This window comes from Phoca vitulina, unplaced genomic scaffold (assembly GCF_004348235.1).
Source record: "Phoca vitulina isolate PV1807 unplaced genomic scaffold, GSC_HSeal_1.0 scaffold1, whole genome shotgun sequence".
NCBI classification, from domain to species: domain Eukaryota; kingdom Metazoa; phylum Chordata; class Mammalia; order Carnivora; family Phocidae; genus Phoca; species Phoca vitulina.
In genome coordinates, this window is record NW_022589704.1 from 107925066 (window position 1) to 107949882 (window position 24817).

Consider the following 24817-nt stretch of genomic DNA (forward strand, 5'->3'; position numbering starts at 1 on the left):
CTTGGCTGTGAGGGGCAAAGTCACCACGCCAGCAGGCTCCTCAGAACACAGCATGGAGATTGTGAAGATTCTTCGCAAGTCTTAAAATCTAGTGGAACTTGCCCTGCTAGGTTTCATACTTGCTTGGGACCCATGCCCCCCTTTTCCTCCTGCCCTGTCCCTTCTGGAATGGAAACGTTCATGTTCTGGAAGCAGATCACTAGTCTGGTTTCAGAGGTTCCCAGATGGAAAGGAATCTTGCTCCAGCATGACTCTTACCCCAGGTCTTCCCCATAACTGATTTGGATGACTTAAATGAGAGTTGAGTTGGTGGTGTGTGGATGAAATACTGGCCTTAGAGGTGATGCTAGAATGATGAAGACTTTGGGAGATGTTGGGATTGGCTGTATTTTCCATGTGGGAAGGATATAAATTCTTAGGAGCCACAGGGTGAGACTGTAATGGGTTTGTTTCACCCCAAGAAGATATTTTGAGGTCCTAATCTCCAGTACCTCGGAATGTGACCTTGATGGAAATAGGGTCTTTACAGAGGTAATCAAGTTAAAATAAGGGCACTAGGGTGGGCCCTTATCCATTATGACTGGTGTCCTTATAAAAAAGGGAAACAGAGGGACACCACCACATGAAGATACTACTTACATTGCCATAAGCCAAGGAATGCTTTGGGGCTACCAGAAGCTAGAAGAGGCAAGGAAGGATTCCCTTACAGGTTTCAGTGGGAGCATGGTCCTGCTGACACCTTGATGCCAGACTTCTAGCCTCCAGAGCAGAGACAATAAATTTGTTATAAGCCACCCACTTTGTAATACTTTGTTATAATAGCCCTGATTGTTGGGACATATACAGCCTCAATTTTGAGCTTTTATAGATAAACCTTAGCACATCTGCAATCATTTCCACAGGATTAATTCTTAGAGAATTGCTGGCTGAGAGGATATACAAGATTCTGAGGCTTTTGACTTGTCACTAAGTTGCCCTCTATATGAAGGTATTAATTTAAACAATCTCTAATACTGTGGGAGCATCCATTCCTTACACTCTGATAGTAGGCTTTGCTTTTGTTTTTAATCACTGTTAATTTCTGATTTGGATAACTGAAGTGTCCGTTAAAAGACATGCCAGAGCGAGACGCCTGGATGGCTCAGTCAGTTAAGCGTCTGCCTTTGGCTCAGGTCATGATCCCAGGGTCCTGGGATCGAGTCCCACATCGGGCTCCTTGCTCAGCAAGGGGTCTGCTTCTCCCTCTGCCTGCTGCTTCCCCTGCTATGCTTTCTCTGACAAATAAATAAAAAAAAAAAAAAAAAAAAAAAAAAGACATGCCAGAGTATGTTGGGTAGGATTACAGACATATCCTGGGAAGATTTAGTTGCAATGTTTCCCAGGTCAGTCTGTGCTTGGTCTCCTAGAAAGTGATCAACTCAGGCAAAGGAGGGAAAACTGAGAACACAGTGTGTCCAAGAACAGATCGGGACAAATCAATCACAGTGGAAATAAATATCAGCTTTATTAACACTCAAAGTGCCATTCATTTATATTCATTCCAAAGTCCAGAAGGTTACTCAGAGTAAGCCTTTGCACCACAATCTTTCAAAAAATGAACATGTAAGAAAAAGCAATTTTCATTGTGCTAATTATTGCAGGCCTTCATGCACGATAAATCTAAACAAAGATGTGAGCCAACAATATACAAATTTCCATATAAACAAAGTCATTGATCACTAACAAAATATAAACATGGTTTCTTTCACATTAGATTAAAAAAAAAAGCTATTTACCAGCAAGAAAAAATAAGTACAAAAAATTGTAAAACTCAGAAATTTTATACATTTTTACAAGCACAATTTTGAATGAACAACACAAAGTCAAAATGTGCATGAAATGTGGCACATACCACACTGTATCTGGCTTCTGGTAGGTTTTTCTAATCATACCGGCTCCTTGTAACATAATACGCTTAGTGACATTCAACTTCAACAGTGGACTTTATTCCTAATACAAATAATTTTTACGTGGTACCGCATATTAAAAACAAGGTTTTCCTTAAGTACAATAACATTGTCAGATTGGAAATTAAATTTCCAATTCTTTTTCTGCCAGTTACTTAAAATACACAGTACAGTCTAAAGACACAACAATGTATGTTCAAACATTTCTAAACCAATTTATAGTCAATTACAGAGGATCACAATATGTCAATGTACTGTTTTATAAATGTGGTCTGACTTTGCCCAGTAAGAGAAAAACTAAAAGTTGAAATCTTTAGGGTAGAATATAGGAAATATTCAAAACAACAGGACAGGCCAACAGCAATTGGAGATATAAAAAAATCTTGACATCTCTTCAAGACAATTTAGTTTCTCACATTTTTTCATAGCTTTGAGAATTCAAAGGCCATTTTAATGGACAGTGTGTTTTTGCTACTGCCTCTTTTTCCTCTTAATTTGCATTTCACAGAATTCTCAAAAGAGAATTCAATGCCCTTCCTTGCAAGAGTATTTTAGTTGATATCTAAGTAAATTTGCATCCAATTCTGGAAATACAAATGCATTTTAAATGGTTAAAAACAAAATTAAAAAAATATTTTTGATCAGCCAGCTGAAAATATATTCATATAGTAAATAATCTCTCAGAAAGCTTTTATATATATTTAATTATTCTAACTAAACAGTACCCTTATAAAACAAGTTCATAAAAATGTAGAAATGAAATGAAAGTAAGAAATTACTGGGATATATACATGTGCCTACAGACAGACAAAGACATCTCCACACACACCCCCTGATACACAGAGTTACAGGCATACTTTCAACTTAGTCATGGATTTTAGAATACATATAAAATCAGAAAGTGATGTTGAACTCCTGAGTTCTTCAACAAAGATAGAACCATAGATAAGGATACTTTGTAAAAGCAAGAAGGTCCATTTAAGTCAGTAATAGCAGTGCAGTTACTGATGGCTACATCTTGAAAGAAGTTAAAACAAAGACACAGACAGTAGTTCAATGCACGCATTCATGATACTCATACATCCATCAACAATTATTGGTCAGAGTAGTAAATCAGTGTACAAATTAAACATTTCCAAAAATGTGCAAAAGTCAACTTTGATAGGAAAAAAACACCTTTGTACATAATTATAAACTGCCCAGCATTCAACTGAGATTAAAAACGTTTACAGAGAGAAACTAATAGATTAAATACAGACAATTTAATGGCTACATTAAAAAATGTACATTAGGTCAAAGGGTAAATTTACAAATTGATAATCATAGTTTGCAACAATTAGAAGTCTATTCTCAAATTTATCCAAGTTTACTTTTATTTACAATGATATTTGAATAAAAAGAACCATGTGAAATGTAAGAGATGTCAGACATTAAAAGTATTTTTGGTATTAACTCTTATAATATTTCAGAATGCAGGGTAGCAAATTTTAAAACCAATAGCAATAGAAAAAATGTAAACTTTTTACTTACTAATTAAGATTGTATTACAAACAATTGTTTGTTTTTAAAGTATTCTTATCCGTAGACACTGTACTTGCACTTGAACAGGGTATATTGCAAGGGTTTGGCCCACTTTCCTTTGCCCATAAGCCTTTCCAACTCAGATGTTTCCACTAGTCCTTTCTTCTTATTCCAGGTGGAAAAAGTCTTTGGAAAAATGAGAATATGTCAAATCCATTTTGGAGCCTAAGAATCTAATAGAGCTTAAGATGTGACTCTGTTACTTATCTCTCCCCTCCAAGTAATGCTTATGCTAAAATTACCACTAGTTACATGTTTTTTTTAATTCTAAAAATATATAAATAAACGAACACAAAAGTGCTTTTCAGTATATTCATAAACTTTACTGTTCTCAACTGGCATGAAGGGACTCAGAAATCCTTATCTGGGGACAAATTCTGCACGTATACTGGAGAGCAGGCTCTTCCTTACGTTCCAAAATGTCTATGGCACAAAGCAGACATCAGCCCATAACCTACTTTTCTTCACAGCTTTCCTAAAATGCCCCTCAAGTCAAACACAAGTTCATAAATGTTAAGACACTAGGAAGAAAGTATGCCACCAACCTGAGGCATCATATGTCAACGTATATGTATATGCATCTATGGTCAAATGACAGTAAGATTGGCACATGTACAAGCTCAAATTTGTAATGTTTATGTAGTTCTGTAATAGTTGAAGTAAGTTCTGTATGTCTAAATGCAAACACTGAGCACCTGTCTTTTTACTTGAAGGATAGATTGAGATACAAATTCTACAAGTATCTGCTTTAACATGTTTATACCATTAGCTTACAGGTGGGCAGAAGTAACAGTGATAATCATTTTGGCTATGTGTGCAGGGAATATAAAAGCTTTGGTTTAAAGTGATTCCGATAATACAGATTGTAAATACAAACAAGGAGTCATCAGGCATAGGGAATAACAGTACTCACTGACTCAATGCCTTTGCTGTTATTAACAAAAATATCATATTACAATCAGTTAAAATGCATACTTATGAAAAATATGGAAGAGTTACATATGAGACTGTATATAGGCAACAAATAAAAATTTATTCTCTTTAACTATGACTCCTCCCTCAACTTTCTGAAACTGAACCATGTCTGCTCTCACTATCACCAAGAAGATTCTCTAGACTCCCCGGAAAGCTCATCACCATCTACAGCTCTGAAAGGTGAGTATGGAGAGATGGCTGGCCCTGATACTTCCCATACCTATTATGGCATCCTGTCCAGACTGTGGCAGAAGTCAAAGCAAAGCTAAAGACAACTATGAAGTAGGAACAGTGGCTTCACAGCACGCCTTCCCTAGCCAACCAAAAAGAGGTATAAGACAATTTCCTTTTGAACACTTGGTAAGCTAAGGAAGCCTGTTTTCATAAAGTCTGGAAGAATTTCTATTCCAAAGAGCTCATGAAGAACTATGCAAAATCAATTATTTTCTATTTCAGAATTATATATAAGCTATTATACACACATACAAATTCAATTTTAATCTACTTTTACCAACCAAGAGCTTGGCAATTTACAATAAATACCTTTATTAAACAATCACTTGTACTAGCTACTTGTGGAAAATGTGCTGGCGTTCCTACCTGAAGACGATTACACTTATCCATCATTAGTAGGTCATACACATTTCAGTTGTTCTTCTAAGAACAGAGACTAATCTAATTGAACATTCATACCTTTCCTTCCTTCCCACCCTTGCCCCAACCCCCAAACACACACACACACACACACACACACACACACACACACACACACACTTTCTCTCTCTCTTCACAGAAAAGTAAGCTAGAGCTTTAGTCAAAATGCTAGTTAAAAAGTAAGGATCAGAACTGCTATCCCTGGATTCCTTGCACATTGCCCTAAGTCTCATTGCCTTAACATTTGTAAACCATTTAAATTACCTCTTTAGGGCAAAATTAACCATTCTAGCTCTGCTATGAAAATCATAACTGAACCATGATATACAAAGAATTTGGACAGTGCCAATGTGATTGAAAGTCAAGTTACCAAACTGGAAAACAATTTGCTATGTCTCTTTAGAATTAGAATACCTCTTTCTATCCTTATTGTAGGCATTCACGTCTAGTGGAGACCGCAGTGTGTCTATCACAGACTAATGCTAATGTTTCTCTTTGAACATATATATATGTAAAATATGGACATATATATACACACACACACACACACACACATATATATGTAAAATAAAAAGAGGTAGAAAAGGGTAGGAGGAGGAAGCAGGCATTAAGAAAGGTTTATGGGCCAATATACAGTCCTAAGGCCAAATGAACTCTTGAAGCCTACTGATTTTGGAAAAACCTTCATTGCGGTGGGTAACTTGAATTATTATTGATATAAAATAAAATTAAGGCATAAAGAGAAAAAGGCACTACCAAAAATGAACAATTAAATTGCTTTTCATTAACTTAATCTTAAAATTCAAATAAATATGAGCATTATATTTGTAAAAAAGCCAAACTTAATATAACAATAAGGTCTCAAGAAACTGTCCTGATCCTAGCACATGTAACACTGTTGACAGAATTCAACTTCTATCAAATGTTTTGGGCATTTTAACAATTTAGATTTAAAAAATTGTTTTCCCTTTAGAAAAAGGAAAAAACGCTCACTATGTTATGGGATATATGCCCCTCACCACTAGAATTGAGTAGGGGCTGGACTTTTATATAAGAGGGAGTCCTGAGACAGAGGCCGCCTGACCTATGGGGTCCCTCCAATTTGTGGATACTTTTAATCCCTGTTAATAGGATTTTAGTTTATAACAGCCAATGATTGCCCAAATTGCTTTCCCCTCATTTCATAAAAAACAGTAACATTTTAAAACATCACTGAACTTTCAGAGTTAGGGTATGCCATAAAATAAGTCTATCTGTTTGCCCAGGTTCCTCCTAGACTGTGACCTACTTAGGGATAAGTTAATCTAGTACCTGACATAATAAGCCACAATTATTGAATAAGCAAGTGAAAAAGATTCACCCTCTTTAAAAGAAATTGATAGGTTCCTCCATTTGACTGACACCAGGTGATTCCGTATCAAGCTACTGGTCTCGACCTCAGATGAAACCACTGGCACAGAGCTCTGCTGTGGCTCAGAGTCTGCATCTGACAAACACCCTGGCTTCTGCACCCAAGCCTGGTCATCCCTATAAACTATCCAGATTTGATTTTCTTAGTGATTTCACATATCTTATAGCCACTCCATCTCAGAAGTACTACAGACCAGACCTGACATATGTAAGAACTAAAGTAGCAGAGAGCTCTTGTAAAAAAAAATAATTCCACCTTTTTAATGTACTTTCTATTGGGAATAAAATAAAGGCTCTCTCAAACTGAAAGCCAATTCAATTTACTCTGAAATAAGTTTTAACTTTTCTTTTACATTTCAGCCTGTGCATTAACATTTCAATCTCTTATATAAATTATGTAAGGTTGACTGCCTTTGAGAACTTTCTAAGGCAATCGTCTTTAACCATTTTCAAGTTAGAAACATGTTTTGTAAAAGAGAAAAATGGAAAAATTTTCAAGATAGTCATACTGAAAATTTCAAAGTCTGTATACTTTTAAATACATTTTAAAGAATTACCAACCATCAAAATTTCCATTAGTCTTTATGATATTTTTCAACCCTTTTATTCAATACAGTTTGTTTGCAATGTAAAAGATCTTATATTTGGTCCAAGCCTAAGTCATGCCATTCTGAATCTCTCAAGGCCTAAGTAGAAAGCTATTTCCTGAAAAGCACATATAAGACTGCTAGTGAATCTTCTCCAGCACCAAAAAGTCTGCCACTATCAAAGCAGAATGCATTTTAAAGGCACAAAGTCAGCAGTCTGGCCATTTTCCAGCCTCAGCAAAGAAACATTACAGTATAGAAGAATCAGTTGTGCATTTAAAAAACAAAATACATTTAGAGTCATTTTTAAAAGTTCAAATTTCATTTGTTGATCCATACCATTAGAAAGAAAAAAATTGGAGTGTCATATTTAACTGCCCCTAATAGCGGGGTTTCCTTTCAAAGATTTTTTTTAAATTTACTTTTGGTCTTTCATACCTCATTCCACTTCAAGCTTTTTTCTTCTAGTAGTTCTTATATATATTAACTTTTATTGTCATTTTTGGTACCTTTACAACTTGTTTGAAATAAATTCACATCACATTTTATATAATAATTCTGTAAACTATTAGTCTACTTTTAAGTCTTTACATAAAGAACAATACTTTCCCATATTTTTCTTATAAAACAAAGGTCTCCTGCAGCAGTGTTAAAGTAGTAGTTTCTTTTCAGGTGATTTTATCTTCCATAGCATTTAGAGAAGAAAAAAAGAGACTGGAAAAAGCAAACGATTTTGCTTTGGGTTTCACAGCCCCCCAAGATTTCTCTCTAAAAAGCATTTGTCTCATATTCTGCACTGCTGGTTACCCTGGCAGACCAAAAATGAGCTAAAAGGAAATCAAAACCACACAAGACAAAGGAATGAAGGAAAAGCCCACTGGTCCAGATACCATGATCTTACTCAAGCAGAAGAGATGCCTTCACTCATAAAAGACAAAGAAATTATAATAGATCCACATCCTTGGGGACTATGTTTATAGCACAAGATTTGGCAGTTGATTTTCAAGGGGGAGGGGGCCACTAATTAATATTCTTCTTGCAAGCTGCTTCCTTTGATCATAAAGGTATGGGAGAAGCTTTGACAACCATATTTGTGCTTTGACTTTTTCTCAGACTAGCTAGTGGAATTTCAAATATTCCCAGAGAAAATGCCAGATAGGACCTTGATACAGGAAACCAAGATCTACCTAACTTCAGAAACAAAGTATTTTAAAAGAGTTCCTAGAAGAGCATACCTTTTAGCAGAAAATAAAATACCAGAGTCCCTTATGAATCCCATGAAAGGCTTCACATTTAGGGCCTCCAGAAAGACTAATATTTCCTAACCTTTAAAAATAAAGTACTTAGCACTTGCTTTAATATGCTGAAACAAACTGCAAGTAGCTAAATTGCTGCTATTATTCATATTTTTCAGTAGCAGAAGTCAGAGATAGTGGGAGTTTCCCAGCTGCCTCTTTCCACTGGATGTCCTTGCTCTTGGTGGATATGTTATACTAGAAATACCTGGCAGTTTTAAACCTTCCTATAAAGTAGTTAATAATTTGTTTTGATATGCTTTTCTTTTCCCACAATTATGAACTGACTTTTGAGGAAAGAATATATACAGATGGCTGGGTTTAATAGGCTCCATGTTTAAATTCGTTTTGTTTCTACAATAGAAGTTATTGATTTGGGTGTAATACACAGCTGGTAAGGAAAGGATTGTTATTTGATGTTTGTTGAGATCGTTCACCCTTGACTTGAAGTAGTGGTATCTGCTCCTGTAAAACCCTTATTCTGCATTGCATCACTTTCTCTCTGAAATTTACTTTTTGCAAGGAATCTACTCTGTAAATGGCTATTTTCAGTTTATAACTGGGGCTGGTCTTTGCATCAGGTTCTCAACTTCGGCACTTTCAACATTTTGGTCAGGATAATTCTTTGTTGGCAGAGGGGGATGCTGTATTTGTATAGTGTAGTTTTTTTGGCAGCCTCCCTGGCCTCAAGACTACCCAATGCCACTAGCATCCTTCTAGTTGTGACATGAAAAACTGTCTCCAGGCATTGCCAAATGCAAAGCAAAATTATCCCCACCCAACACTGGAGAACCACTATTTTACACAGTAGCTATTTTTTAAGGTGCTTTAGTATTCTGTGATCCCAAGAACAAGGATTTTTATCTCATGACACTAGCTTTAACATGTGGATAACCCAAGTTAAATTCTTAGTTCCCAAAGAATGTTATCTATGGGGAATCAGGAGTTAGAAACAGGAAGATATAGTATACATGATTTTGATTATTTCTCTTTTCCCTTAATTTTGGAACTTCCTCCCTCCAATAAAGACCATAGTTTAAAATATACTAAACAACCTTTAGTTCTTCTTTTATTTCTATTAACTGGCAAATGTGGATTCTTCTGCCCACACACTGAATTAGAGCAATCTCTTTTTGCCTTTTAATTTGGATTTGCTCACTGACTTCCCATATCTGCTTTACTCTAAAATAGTATTTTTTTTTTTTTTTTAAGCAGAAAGCTATCCCTCAAGGTTTACAGATTCCAGTAACATGGATCTATTATAGTGTATTTGCTTATTATACTGGTTAGGATTAACAAATAAACATACCTCTTAGAGATTCATATTTTCTATCAAGATTCCTACTGAGCAAAAAGCTTGGTAGACAGAGGTTAGATCTAAAGAATACAGATCTAAGAAGGAACCTATATTCTTTAAGTTGAGTACCTACCCTAAACTCAAGTTTAGGGCTCAACCTCACAAATGAGGACCTATTTTAAATACTAATCACTAAAAACTACAAATCATACATCATTTTCTTCTCCTTGTTTTCCATGTCTCCCCATCACCACCAATCTGTCAGTGACATGGGGAAAGACTCTACAATCCTTAGGTATTCTAAATGATTTGTTTGTACTAAAAAGAGCAACTATGTACTAAAGTGCTTTATCTCTCTGAACCACATCAGTACATTATAAAAAATTTAAAAAAAAAAGGAGTTTCAAGTTCTTGTAAGGGAAAAAAAAGATTAAATATAAAAAATTTAGGTTACTATTATTATTAAACAATTTAACCAAGAATCAAGAGAAATACTTTCCCTCTTGTCTTTTTTTCTCCCCATCTCTCTTTTTTTATAAAAAAGAAAAGTGCAGTCAGAGAGAAGGTGAATGAATTGATGGGAGCTGGGTAGAGGCACAGGAGAGGTTACTGGCTGCTAGTGATAATGCACAAACATGTGCCTTAACAGTTCATCAGCTGAAGGTCTCAGTTTGGCCTCTATAAAGATCCGTTTGAGGAAATCTCGAGTATAGTCTGAGACATGAGGTGGCAGCTTTGGGTTTGTTGGCTGAGTGGCGATTTTAAAGATGGCAGCCATAGCTTCAAATTCCGCCCAAGGAGGCTTTTCAGTTAGCATTTCCACCACAGTACAGCCCACACTCCTAGGGGGAAAAAAATTACACAAATAGTATCATCATGAAGGAAAGCCACTTAACTACAACATGAGAAACAGAACTGAAGTCCATTTACATTTAAATACAACTTGATTTTAAGTTTAAAGTTTCATTAAAAGGTTGTAATTATATAAAGCTATAATTTAAACATAAAAATTAATGAAAATAAACCACAATTTAAGGACTAACTCAAATGGTTAGGCAAAGAACATTATTCATCTTATAATTTTTGCTTTATATATAATTCTCTAACTTGACATTAAATATAATTTTTTGTCTTTATCTTACAAAGAACACAAACACTAGAAATCCCGTTTGCCTTTAGGTGCCTAAAATGAATATCTATTAAACACATTTCTGGGTGGGAAGTAGGCCATTTTATGTTCTAACTTAAAGTTATTAAGCAATTAAAGATTAACTGAATTACATGATACTAACAAAGATTAATAACTCTTAAAGTTCTTCAGGGAAATAAAACAAAGATAGTTTTCTAATGCTGAAATTTGCTTCAGATGAAATCCTTCCTAAAGAAAGGAAGACAGGTTCAAGAACTCCATTTATTTAGCTAATCATTAAGCTACAAAGAGGCAAAATTAAAAATAAAAGTAATCCTTGTAATCCTGACATCCTATTTCAAAAGTACAAAAGATCATTTAAATCTGGCTCAGCAATTTCCACTTTGGGTGGAATTATGTAAGGTGTTTTTAGGCAAACCTAGCATCAAAACCTACCAGATGTCTGCTTTCCTGCCATAGCCTTCTCCACTAATTACTTCGGGGCTCATCCAGTATGGTGTGCCTGTGACAGACTTCATCCCTGTCCCTGAAAGACAGATGGTTTGAAGCCGTTTGCTGGCCCCAAAATCTCCTAGTTTGACGTTGCCTGTTGAATCCCGCAGAATATTTGCACCTAAAAATATGAAAACATCCTCAATTCATTACTTTTATTGGCTGTTTGGAATTTAAAAAAATAATAATAATGGCAAAGAATTACTTAGCAGACTCATCAGTCTGTCTCCAAAATTAGGCTGCTTTTTGTCTTCCCAACAGTACCTGGCATGATGCCAGTCACACAACCAGGGCTCATTAAGGATTTACTGCACAAACACTAAATTTTTAGAGTCAGCTGTGTGCACTTTAGAACCTAAGAAGGTTCTCCCACTGAAAAGGACGGGGCCGATAGGAGGTAAGGATGACAAAGAAGAAAAAGGAGAAAAGCGCTAAGAATGTGAAGCTCAGAGAAGGATACAGAAAGCAATAGCAGGCTCTCGGCCCCAGTTTCTCTGTGACAAAGCGAGAAGCCCATGCTGCAGCTTATTTCCCTGAGAAGCTAGCTTCTCCTTAGGAACTTCCTGTAGGACCTTCATAATCAACAACTTCTAGCACTTTCCCCTCTACTGTAAATTTAATGTTGGTTATCTTACACTTTACAGTTTTTCTTAGCATTGGATTTTGTTTTATACTAATTTTATTTCTCAATGTCTCTCTATATTTTAAATCTCTTCTAAGTAAGCTTTGAGCTTTGTTTTAAAATTTCGTTTACTTTTATAATAAACTTTTCATTTTATTTACTACAAACGGACCTTGATCACAGGGTGTGAGGTAGTGTCTGCTGAACTCCCCACTGAGTTACTCTTCCCCCCTTTCCATACTGCACTCTTTGGAAGAAGTTCATTATGCACAGCCCACAATCAAGGTGTGAGGATTTATGCTCCAGGCTGAGTGGCTACATAAATTATTTGTAATTATTCTGCATGGGACATTTGTCTCCTCTCTTGCATTTATTCATTCAACCTTTCATTTATATTAGTATGACCACATGGATACTTATTTTATACTCTGAATCATAATCAAATATTACTTTATTTTTTTGCTCAAGTTGTTCCAGCTTTGGCCATTGGGAGCTCTTTGTATTGGCGTCTGTGTCCCTCGGCCATACTCTGAATTATTGTGTTCTTGTTTGGTTTGGGTTTTTTGTTATTGTGGTTGTTTTTAAGCATTTTCTTACTTTCTGGCACTAAAAGATGCTCTGGGCTCAACTTGTGTATTTGCTGCACCAGTCCTAGAATCAGTCATTCCTCCAAGGAACCCTGGTTCCTTTTAGTGGAGAATGGTCTCAGAAATCAAGATCTAGGTGCTAGATTCATTTATTTTTTATTCTCTCTTCTCCCTTTTATCACTTTTTGAACTCAATCTTTCTTCTGGAATTATAAAGGTGGTTTCCGTCTTACATAAATTATTTTTATTCTCATTTTTTAAGTCTTCTATAACCTTAACCATATTTCAAAAAAAAAAATCCTTAATTGTCCTTTTATCCTTTTTTTTAATGGCCTCTAGGACGTAGAGTGACTAGTAGAGAAAATCTGCATTACAGAACAGAGAGAATGTAGACTGTGCATCCCCACCATGGGCTTCTGTACTAGTCTTTCTGTTCTCCCAGTTCCTCAGCCTAGTCAATGATGGCTCCCAAAAGCCTCTCTCCAGGGGAGGGTCCTGGATCCATTCTCTGCATGCCATAAGCCTAAGCGTGCCATGGTACCAGACCCTCAAAAAAAGGACTGCCTAATTAACATCTCCCACCATCTAAAACTTACAGAAAGATTCTGTCAAAAAAGCCATTGCCTGTAAAATATTTAGCCAAAGGAAGGACAACAAACAAACTAGTTTTTTCTGTCTATGAGCTGGGAAGGAACAGTCCTGGGCAGGTCACAGACTGGGAGAGCCATGAAATAATCACCAGCAGTGAACCAATGCCTACTCATATGAAGGGATGAAGAGAAAATGTATAGCCAAGCTCCCAAAATAACTTTCTAATTTTTTAAAGCTCATTTTAACTACATTAAAAGCTTTTAAGGAAACTTTTCAAACATACAAAAGCAGACAGGATAGTGTATGTACCCATAACCCAGCCCCAACATCCATCAGGACAATCTTCCCCCGCCATACATACTGCTAGCCACTCCCTCCACCCTCTCATATTATCTGAAGCAAATTCAACACATTATGATCAACACAGTTTACTACATGTCTTTAAAATATAAACTTATCACACCTAAGAGAATGGACAATAACTCCTTAGTATTACTAAATATATACTAAAAAATTAGCATTATTTTAAAGATTTTATTTATTCATTTGAGACACAGAGATAGAGAGAGAGAGAGAGAGAGCATGAGCAAGGGGAGAGGCAGAGGGAGAGGGAGAAGCAGGCTCCCCACTGAGCCAGGAGCCCGATGTGGGGCTCGATCCCAGGACTCTGGGATCATGACCTGAGCTGAAGGCAGACGCTTAACCATCTGAGCCACCCGGACGCCCCAATATATACTATTTTTAACATTAAAAAAAAAAAATCAGAATCCAAATAAAGTCCATACATTGAGACTCACTGATACGTATCTTTTAAGTCTTTCCTAATAAGTTCCCTCTAATCTCTTTTTTTTCTTTATAGTTTATGAAGAATCTAAGTCGTTTCCTATAGCTTTCTTATGGTCTAGATCTTGCTGACTCCATCCCAAGGAGTCACTTAACATGTTCATCTGTCCTATATATGTTCTATAACTCAGTAGCTGAATCTAGAGGCTTGATCAGATTCAGGTCCAATTTATTTAGCAAAACTACTTACATAGATGACGTATTATTCTACAAATAGGAAGTACATAATGCTGGACTATCGCTGTTTTAGTGATGTCAGCAACTATTTATATTTAGTACTTATATCTATTAATTCCTTAGTGGTTACAAAATGGTACTATTCTATTATTCCTTTTTAATTTGTTAGCCAACATACTTCTATAAAGATAAGTTTCCTTTCATCTAGTATTTAGTCCTCCGTTTGTAACACAAAAGCAGAGTAAAGGAACCCTATTTTGAAATAACAAGTTGGTTCCCTAGCAACAATGATCAATTAGTTTTTATCTTTTTTAAAAATTTTTTTTAAAGATCTTATTTATTTATTTGAGAGAGAGAATGAGAGAGAGAGAGAATACAAGAGTGGGGAGGGTCAGAGGGAGAAGCAGACTCCCCGCTGAGCAGGGAGCTCGATGCGGGCCTCGATCCTGACACTGACTCCGGGATTATGACCTGAGCCAAAGGCAGTCGCTTAACCAACTGAGCCACCCAGGCGCCCAGTTAGTTTTTATCTTAAGTTTCACTATGAACTCATGGGTTTAAACTTTAAAAGCAACCAACTATCTTTCCTTTTCCCTCACCATTTAAAAATTGCACAATGAAAAAAATAAAAGTAAAAATAAATAAAAATTGTACATTATAAAAATTTGGGAAATACAGAAAAAGTAAAAAGCATGCAAAGGAAAACAACCATCACTCATCCTGCCATTTGGAAATAATCACTGTTAATTATATGGAAATTCTTCTCCTAGGTCGTACTTTAATTTTGCAAACTTGAAATCATATTGCATATCCAGTTTTATATCTTGTTTTTCTCTTACAAATCTATTTGCCCTGTAATGCTTTTAAATCTGCTTCCTTCCAGCCTCATTGACCAGAATGGTTTATCACTCTTTCTGGCAAGGTTAGAAGAGGACCCCCTGGGGGGCTGCTGCCCTCAGTTCCTTTACCTTTTCTCATTATGAAAGCTAGAGAGAAACTGGCTTGAACAGAAATTATTCCTAATAGAATAATTCACAATCAAACAATTTCCCTATGTGGTTCTTTAAGCTGTCAGGTTTTGTACTTGACTAGTGAGGTCTGCCTAAGCTGGGGAGATCTTGAGGTGAAAGGTTCCTATTTCTTTTAGATCATGAGCCATGTCCTCATCCTCTCAGACTCACCAGCAAGCTCCATTCCATACAAGCGATCTGGCTCAGGCATTCTGCAGCAGATTTTACTTTGTCACCAGAAAATGGGTAGAAATGTTCTCTTTGGCCTGAATATGACCATATTCATATGACTAATAGCCTACTGCTGACTGGAAATCTTACTAATAACATATATTTAACATATATTTTGTACATTATATGTATTATATACTGTATTCTTACAATAAATAAGCTAGAGAAATGAAAATGTTAAATAAGGAGAACACACTTACAGTACTGCAGTTTATATAAAAAAAAAAAAAATCTACAAATAGGTGGACCCACACAGTTCAAGCCTGTGTTGTTCAAGGGTCAACTGTATATGTGTGTAAGTATTTATTCTTACTGACTGATTAAGTGATTTTACATGTGGGTCACAACCCAGTATTTACAGAATCAGACCTCTGGGTATACTCTGCAGTACAAAGTTTTAAGCACTCTCAAATTTGAAACACCTCTGCCAATTGCTTTTGTCTCACGTCATGCACTTCCCTTACATACCTGCTCCCTGACAGTTGAGTTTCTGAGTTTTAAAAAGTGAGTTTAACTGAGTTGGAGTTCATCAAAGCTCAGTCTTGGCCTCTCTTCTTCCCTCTTCTTATTCTCTCCCTAGGTAATGACATCCATTCCCATGGCTTTAAAAATGATCTCAACATAGAGTATATCATCAGCATAGCTAACTTTTGAGTGTTTTCTAAATACAATGTTTTAGGCATATTATATACATTAACTCATTTAATTCTTACAAAAACCCTATGAGTTTGTAGACACTATTATTATCCTCCTTAAAAATGAGGAACTAAGGCATAGAGAGATTATGTGTCTTCTCCAAGGTCACACAGTGATGGATAAAGCCCAAACTTGCATCAGGCCAGCTGATGTCAGGGCCCCTACTCTTAACCACTATATTCTAATGCCTATGTCCTATGTATGAAAACATGTTCTCATTTTCATGATCATCTGAACTTGACTGATTCTGTGGACCCCCCACAAATGAACTACCCACTTGTAGAGATGTGAACATCAGGACAAGTCAGAACACTGACTGTGTCAGTGAGAAAGCAGAATTGTTTCCTAAGGTGTTTTAAAGGTAGATGTGGTAATTTAAACGCTAAATCTCTTAATCATATCACTAGTTTCATTCAGATTCACACAAAAAAACTGTGTACTTGAAATAAAAAATAGCTCGTTACTTACCTTTGATATCTCTATGAACAATCATATTACTGTGCAAATAATGTACGCCCTCCAGAATCTGACGGGTGTATTTCCTAGTCACATTCTCAGTAAGAGCTCCGTATGCTTTTAATTGGTCCTTAATTGAGCCCTAAGATAGAAAAAAAAAGAAAACTATGGTATGGTTTGAAATGAAAAATACTATTAAATCTTTATTTTTAAAAGGATCTGTAGTTCATGAGTGGGAGGCTTTAGCTGGAGAGTATAGGAATTCTCAGTAAGGACATCATATGCCATCTAATTTAACATAAATTCTACTATATTCCCTGAGTACAACTTTGGAAGAATATGGTCATAGCTGAAAGAAGCCTTTAAACTATTTTTTGACTGATGCCCTTGTTTCCATGACTAAGTTGGTTCTAACTATCTCTTGTTCCTTGCAATCGTGTTTTTTAAAATCTTGTTTTTGCCCTGAATATATTTTTGTTTTTCCTACTTGCTCTTCTCAATATGCCCTACTTGAATCTTATTTATTTTGTTTGATATCTGCTATTTTATTTCTCAGGAGAAAGAATGGATATGACTAAAAAATCAGAACACATATGAGATTTTTAAAAAGTTTTTCCTTTATATACATACTCAACATTCTAGTTCAAAACATGTGAAAATATATTAAAGAAGAATTTCAAATTTTCTTACATGTTTTTTAAGGCAAGATGAGACGCCATCTTGAGAATGCTGAATCACTCTGAGCTGAGACACTGGCACTTGAATTTTGAAAAACCTTCCCTACTGTAGATTCCAATATACTAATTTGATGACTAATCACCACTTTAAAAGATGGGAATAAAATGCTTCCTGAGGGACAAAATCTTTTAAACAGAGAATATATCCAAATGTTTCTGCTTTTCCTTGAGTTCTGGCCAATGGTGTACTATGTCATATGAAAGTAGATCCTTAGACTTTACAGGTTTAACCATTTGCTGTTTCCACTATTCATGAGCAATCCCTGAAGGGAAAGCAAGATGCAATTCTGCTGACTCAAACTTGAAAACACATGTGTGGAAAGCCTCAGGCAGTCAAGAACCTGTATGTCAATGTGGCTTCTTTGTTCAGTCTATTTACTGTGTCTCTACTTGTAGTAATACACAAAATAACACACCTAGAACTGAGCTGTCCAAATAATAAGCACCCAAATACTTGTAGGCTGCAAAATGAGTGACAGACTTGAGGCTTTTCTGGGCCTTGGGCAGTTGGGCCAGTGGCCTACTGCACTGGTGCCATCTATTTACTCCTGTGTACCAAAAAAACAGTTATCGTCCTCAGTGTGAACAAGCAGATTGGGTTGCAAAGTACTGTGCCAGCAAAAAACTGTGTGTATGTGTGTGTGTGTGTGTGTGTGTGCATGCGTGCACGTGCATGTGTGTGTCGAAGAAATCAACTGCTAGTCCAGGGACTGAAAATAAAGTTATGGTTTTGTTCTGAAAGTAGTTCTAGATAAACTAAGGAAGAGAATGCTACATTTGGGAAAACTGAAAAACAGAGTAACAATTTGGGCAAAGCATGAAATCTAGGGTACAAAGAGATCCACTATACTAAATTTAATGAGAGAAATTATATAGCATCATTCACAAACTTGGAAATTCAGTAAAGTCTAAGATCATGTACGTCTGGCCCATATATGCCTGGGCTTGGCATATGTATAATTCATTTTAAGATTGTTGATGAACTATTATTATTAATTTAGTAAAACGATTTCAATGACAACCTATACTTTGAAGAGATAGTTGCCCTTACAAAACTAAGTAGAGCTAATGAGAAACATGATCTAACACCTCTTCCTCCCATCCAAGTACTAACCAGGCCTAACCCTGCTTAGCTTCTGAGATCAGACGAGATCAGCGCGTTCAGGGTGGTACCGCTGTAGACCTAACGCCTCTTCCTGAATAGTCCTGGCTTAGTTTTAAGATTGCTAAATCTATAAGATTACCCATCTCCACTTGTGATGTAAATCAGTTCTAGCCAATTAACCATTTAATCTTATCTTCAACAATCTGGGTCCCTATTCACACTTATTCAGAATTATTCTTTTATTTCTCATTTAAATATTTATTGCACAAACAGTAATGGAAATCTGAATAAAAGAGAAAATCACAATCCCAACATAACACATTTTCAAATGTCTTCTGTCCTTGTCCAAATACAGATACTTTTAAAATATCAAAATCTTTATTTAAAAGTATCTTATATTCTTTTCTCTATCTTATTATAAGTACTTCCTCCAACTTTGCTACATAGCCTTCACAATCCTCTTGGGTAATGCCATCATAATTTACTTCCACTGTGGGAACTGATATTTCCATCACAGATAATACTAAAATAAATGTACATAGCTTTTTCTTTCTTTTGGATTACTTCTTTAAAATGAATTTCTGTGAAATCACCAGGTCAAAAGGCTTCAAAATTTCTATGGCATTTAATATATCCCATCCATTTGTTTTCCAAAGGAATTAAAAAAAAACCAATTTACTTTGTCAACAGGATCTTTGAAATAAACAATTATTCATGATGATAAGAAAGAAAGTAAACTTAACTGCTGGTCTTGTGAAACAGGATGATTAAGACCATGACTATCGGATACTAATCCAGTTTTTACTGACCCATAAGCTTAAACTGCAACCTTGTACATGAAACATATAATTCTAATAATCCACTTAAAGACCCATAAATCAAATCTTTTCCTAACATATACAACTGATTAAATTATATGAATGCCTGTGTTTTTAAATGAATAAATATACCACCATCTTGAAAATCAGTATTAAAATGTACCCTACAAATTCTAAAAATAACATAGAAGGAATGACAGTTGGCAAGTCATATTTTGCAACTCCTACTGAAACTACTGACTCAGGCAATGATTACCAATCTGTGTTAAAAAACCTTAGATAGATGGTTGAAACAGAACTGGATACTCTTTTTTTAAGATTTATTCATTTGAGAGACAGAGAGAGAAGGATGGGTGAGAGAGAGAGAGAGCGCACGAGCACGTGAGTGGGGGGAGGGGCAGAGGGAGAGCATCTTCAAGCAGGCTGCCTACTGAGCGTGGAGCTGGATGTGGGGCGTGAGGCTGATCTCCCAACCCTATGGGATCACGACCTGAGCTGAAATCATGAGTCGGACACTTAACTGACTGAGCCACCCAGGCACCCCAGGAACTAGATATTCTATGAGCCATTGCTAATAGCTCAGATTACTTTCTGTTCTTCAGGAAAAAACAAAACCTTACACTGGAGGACTCTGGATGTCGATCATCCTAATTTAGCATTCAATCTTCGCATCACTAACAGTGAACAACCAGAAATTGTATGTCTCCTAATGGGATGCAACATGAAATGCACAGCATCATATATGATGCATTCTAATAAAAAATGTTGAATCTTAATCTAACTTAGATATTAGATCTAACTTGGGAGTTTATAGGAAATAAGAGGATAAAGGAACAAATTAAACACCACAAGGATGCAATTAGAGAAACCTATGGGATGAGATTGTCAACAGAACTAGCCTAGTCTCTTTGTCAAACCTATGTCATGTAAAAATGTTCTAGAGTAAAAAAGAAGTAAGGGACGTAACAGTTAAAGGTAACATGTGGTCCTGGACTGGATCCTGGTTTGGATAAATCAGCTATTATGGTTATTTTAAGAGCATTTAGGGAAATCTGTGTATGGACTGCTATGGTATCTATAACCTATTTTAGTATACCTCAGCATTTTTTTAAAATGAGTTAAAAAAATAAATACATAAAAATAAAAGTGAGTTAAAAAATACAAATATAAATGAAGAAAGAAAACAAAATTATATTACCCAGCTCTAATTTAAAACTTCCAAAATGTCCTTAATGTCCTTAACTAGTTTAACATTTTATAATTAAAGTTCTGTTGTTTTTCTTTCCTCATCTAAGACTTTAAAGAGATGTCTATTTTCAAAGGATGTACTAACTTACCCCTGGCATATATTCCATAAATATGGAAAGTGTTTTTTCCTGGGGATCCCTCAAACAGCCATAATACTGAACAATTCGCTCATGCAGCAAGTTTTTCAACAACTGAATTTCACACTCAAGTGCATTTACTTCCTGAAAGACAGAACTCACTGTTAAGTCTTTACAGCATTGCTAATAAAAACAAAACATTCGAACTTCAAGGACCATTAAGGTGGTTTCATTCTGAAATTTTTACTTCCCGAGGAATAAACGTTTTAAAGTCTCTAAACAGTAACTTTTGTAACTTTTGTAATATATCTTGATGGTATATTAAAGCAACACTAAATCAGATTAGGAATATAACTGAGCACTAAAAGAGAAAAAAAATTCACAGTACAAAGTAGATAAATATATCTAATTTGTTTTGCAAATAATTTGCATTAAGAAAAAAACAAAAATTCTACTGTGTTATATTTATTTAGTAAAAATGCTTCTTATAAATGTGACAAAGTAGTGTGTGCAGTGATTCTTACCTTGCTGGTCTCAGGGCTATCAGGGTCAAACTGAACTTGTTTAACTGCCAATTCTCTTCCTGTATCGACATCATAACAGAGGTAGACCCTGCCAAATGCTCCCTGGCCAAGCAGTTTGCCCAATCTCCAGTTGGTTGGAGCACGAGGTGCTAAAAAAGAACACCTTCTTAAAATGGAACAGCCAGATGGCACACAAATGGTTAAGGACTAAATGAGTAAACTGCATTAGTGATATCCTTAATTGAATATACTTGGATACAAGGGGAAATCATGATCATCCAAATTCACAATGATCATCACTTTGAAAATTTTTCTCCTTAGTCAATTTTCTAAGAATTCTAAACCCAAACAAGGTTCATATAGCCCCACATCTTATTTTTTCCAATGAGATTATACTCCCCCCCGATTAAAAATGTAATAGCATCTTTCACTCAATCCAGGATACCACTGATTGTCAGATGCACTATTTCTAATCTTTATTGCAGCAATATTTGTAGTTAGTTTTCCATCTGCTTACAATGTAGAAAGCTGGAAAGAATATCACTCTCATTCTAACAAGAGAAAATCTTGAAAGCAGCCAGAGGGTAGAATAAAGAAGAATAAATACATACATAAATATACATATATAAATTATAAATAAATACAGAAGAATAAAGATAAGAATTACAGCAGAGCTTTCCTCAAAAAGTATACAAGCCAGAAGGAGACAATGGAGAAATAGCTTTAAAGTGCTAACAGAAAAAAAAAACTGCCCAGCGTTCTATACCCAGAAAAATCTTTCTGAAATAAAGGAGAAAAAAAGATCTTTTTCAAACAAATAAAAGCTGAAAGAATTCATTACTAGCAGAGTTACATTACAAGAAAGGTTAAAAGCAATTCTTTTAAGAATTTGATACCTGACAGAATCCCACATCTACATAATCTATAATCTACAAACTTCTGGGTCTACAGAAATAAAGTGAAGGATATATAAAAGATATTCTCTTATTTTTAATTACTTCAAAAAATAGCTGTCTAAAGCAAAAATAGCAACAATGTAGTGTGAGGTCACAAATGTAAAATATGACAATACTAGCACAAAAGGGATGAATGTGAAGTATGCAAATACTGCTGCAATAAATACCTTTGAGCACAAATCTTGGTATGCACTACTTACATGATAGAATCCAAATACTCCACGATCTGGCCTTAATTACCATTCTAGTCCTTTACCTATTGTTTCAAGTAAGATATCCTCCACTTTAGCCAAAAATGAACTATTTCCCATTCTCAGAACATGCCATGTCTTCCTGCATATATCACCTCCTGAACTGGTGAATCCTACTCACATTCAAGATCTAGATTAAATACTGTACTGTAATCATTTCTCCACACACCATTCTTCCCCACTAGATTACATCTTAAAGGTCATATCTGAATAAAAGACAAGTTGGTAACAATTTTACTAACAAAAGAGAAAAGAATCAGCTACGTAATTAGCAGTAATACTGTGCTTATACCTGATATTCCAAGCAACTTTAAAAACATTCTTTTTACCTTTTTTTGAGAAGTCTGTCTCACCCTGAGGACTGGTTTGGTATTTATTCCTTTTAATACTATAAAGTTCTGCAGAGGTTCTACTAAACATTCACTGTGCCAAATTCTATTACTTACAGCGGCTGGGTGGGCTGATGTCCATTACAGTCAAAGTAGGATTGTCTATGTCACTTCCCCTTCTCCTTATTCGACTATCATCATACTCTGGGGTAAAGATACTGCTTCCACTGCTAGTGCTTAAAGAGTGGTCAGTAGGACTGAAACTCACAGGAGACCGGAAGCTGGTCCCCTGGGTCCTTCTAGCTCTTGGAAAAGTTTTACGACCTACAAAATCAAAATAGAATTACCTTACAACTTTTATTCATGTTCTAACTGAAAGTATTTAAAATTTGTAACATAAAGTACAGATGTCTGCCTTGTGACTAGACTTGACTAGGCTAAGAAACAGAAATAGCGATGCTTATTTGATTACATGTTTTAAACTTAAGAGTATTTTCTTTTCAAGTTCAAGGAAATATCCTTAACACTGAATCATGAAGTCAAAAATGAAAATACAAGGAAGAAAAAAGGTAAAAAAAAAAAAAAAAAGCAGAAATGAAAAGTGGGGAAGAACAAGATCTGAATATGAATTCAAACAATCTCTTTTGTTAAAACACACACATACATTCTAAAATCACTGCACTCCCTTACTTCTGGATAAAAAGAAAAAAAAATCTACTTTATTCTTATTTCCAATTATAAGAACAAAAATTAGAAAATTTGTAAGTAGCACTTTTTTTTCCTTATAAGTACAATGCAAGTATGAATTTCGTCATCAAGGAGTAATTTTCTAGTTAATATCATTTTTAATTACACCTTTTCTTTTAAGGGAAAGGTAAGTATTACAAGGTAAGTTGGCATAAACCTAAGATATTATTATAGTTTTAGTTACCTAATTCCTTTCAAAAACTGTTTTCAGCAGAAAACTAAATGATTTAGGAACAAATTTATTTCTAGTGGTTTATTTATGATATTTTGTAAAATTTTTATTTTATTTTTGAGATCTTTAACAAGCTGTTCTTGTGGTCTAACTGCCAGAAACTTACCATCATTATAGTCTTGATGGTGATATGAAACATGATACCTTCTTGGGTATGTTCCTCCTTTTCCAAATTTCTCAAAGATAGGGTTATCATAGTCTATTGAGAAATAAGAAAGTCATAGGTTATAAAAAAGTCAAATATCCCTAATTTTAAATAAAAAACACATTTACACATTTTTATTCATTTTTTTTAAAAATTCCCCTCTCCCTCACAGCCAAAGCATTGTTTAATGACATAAATATTTAAACATTTAGAATATGGATAGTCTAACCTGAAAATTCCTGATGATTATCTGGGTAGCTCTGAGCCCTAGGCATTCGTGATTTTGGATAGCTCTCTCTAAAAATAAAAAATGTCATGTTAAATGAACAGAAAGTATGTGAATAAGACATTTAAAATATAAGTATCTGTATGTATGTGTAGAAATTATACATATATATACATATACATAAGAATAAAGGAGCTCAGTCTGAAATGTTAACTGAAAAAAAGAGACTTCTTTTTTAACACTAATTTGGTGCATGGAGGCAAAAGCCTGGCTTTTAAAATCAACCCATAGGGTATAGCAGTAAAAATGGTAAGTTTTGGAATTATGGATGTTGGCAAACACCTGTGTTTCAAACCTAGCTCTACCACTTAACTAGCAGTTGCAACCTTGGCCTATCACCTTTCTGAGACTTTCCATATCTATAAAAATAAGGTAATTTCCAACTCATCAAGTGGGTATGTATACATAGTGCTCAGGACAGTGTCTTTTAAATATTAAGTGCTCAATATACAGCTTTCACATTACTATTTTCCCGAATTTCTTAAATGTTTCAAATATCTATCTTGAGGTAGACATGGGCACAAAGGTTTCATGTGTACAGGTAAAAGAAAATTAAATGTGTACTCCCATAAAGTATTAGTTATATTTTCAGAATTTGCTCCAAAAAGAAATCCCAGAGGAGATCAAATAGGTAAAGATTTTATGGACTCTGTGTGCTATATGTAAACACTGTCTTATTGAGACCCGGAGAGAAGGAGCACCTATAACAAAAAAATTCACAGTTGCAACTTCACCCAGGTTATATTCCTGAACAGCTATTTC

At 35.2% G+C, this 24817-nt stretch overlaps 1 protein-coding gene across 2 annotated transcripts in view; it reads right to left on the reverse strand.

Annotated features, from left to right (window-relative positions):
- Window positions 1-1482: 1482 nt before the first annotated feature.
- The window catches only part of MAP3K2 (mitogen-activated protein kinase kinase kinase 2), a 97771-nt gene continuing 74436 nt past the window's right edge, over window positions 1483-24817 (reverse strand). Inside the window, exons 10-17 of one of the 2 annotated variants that reach the window (XM_032412622.1) lie at window positions 23999-24066; window positions 23731-23823; window positions 22763-22969; window positions 21110-21258; window positions 20598-20729; window positions 16613-16742; window positions 11331-11508; window positions 1483-10587 (exon numbers count right to left, since the gene is read on the reverse strand). In XM_032412622.1, coding sequence (XP_032268513.1) covers window positions 10362-10587; window positions 11331-11508; window positions 16613-16742; window positions 20598-20729; window positions 21110-21258; window positions 22763-22969; window positions 23731-23823; window positions 23999-24066 — 1183 coding nt within the window. In that variant the 3' untranslated portion in view covers window positions 1483-10361. The remainder of the gene's footprint in view (window positions 10588-11330; window positions 11509-16612; window positions 16743-20597; window positions 20730-21109; window positions 21259-22762; window positions 22970-23730; window positions 23824-23998; window positions 24067-24817) is intronic. The other variant, XM_032412614.1, reaches the window with a different exon arrangement.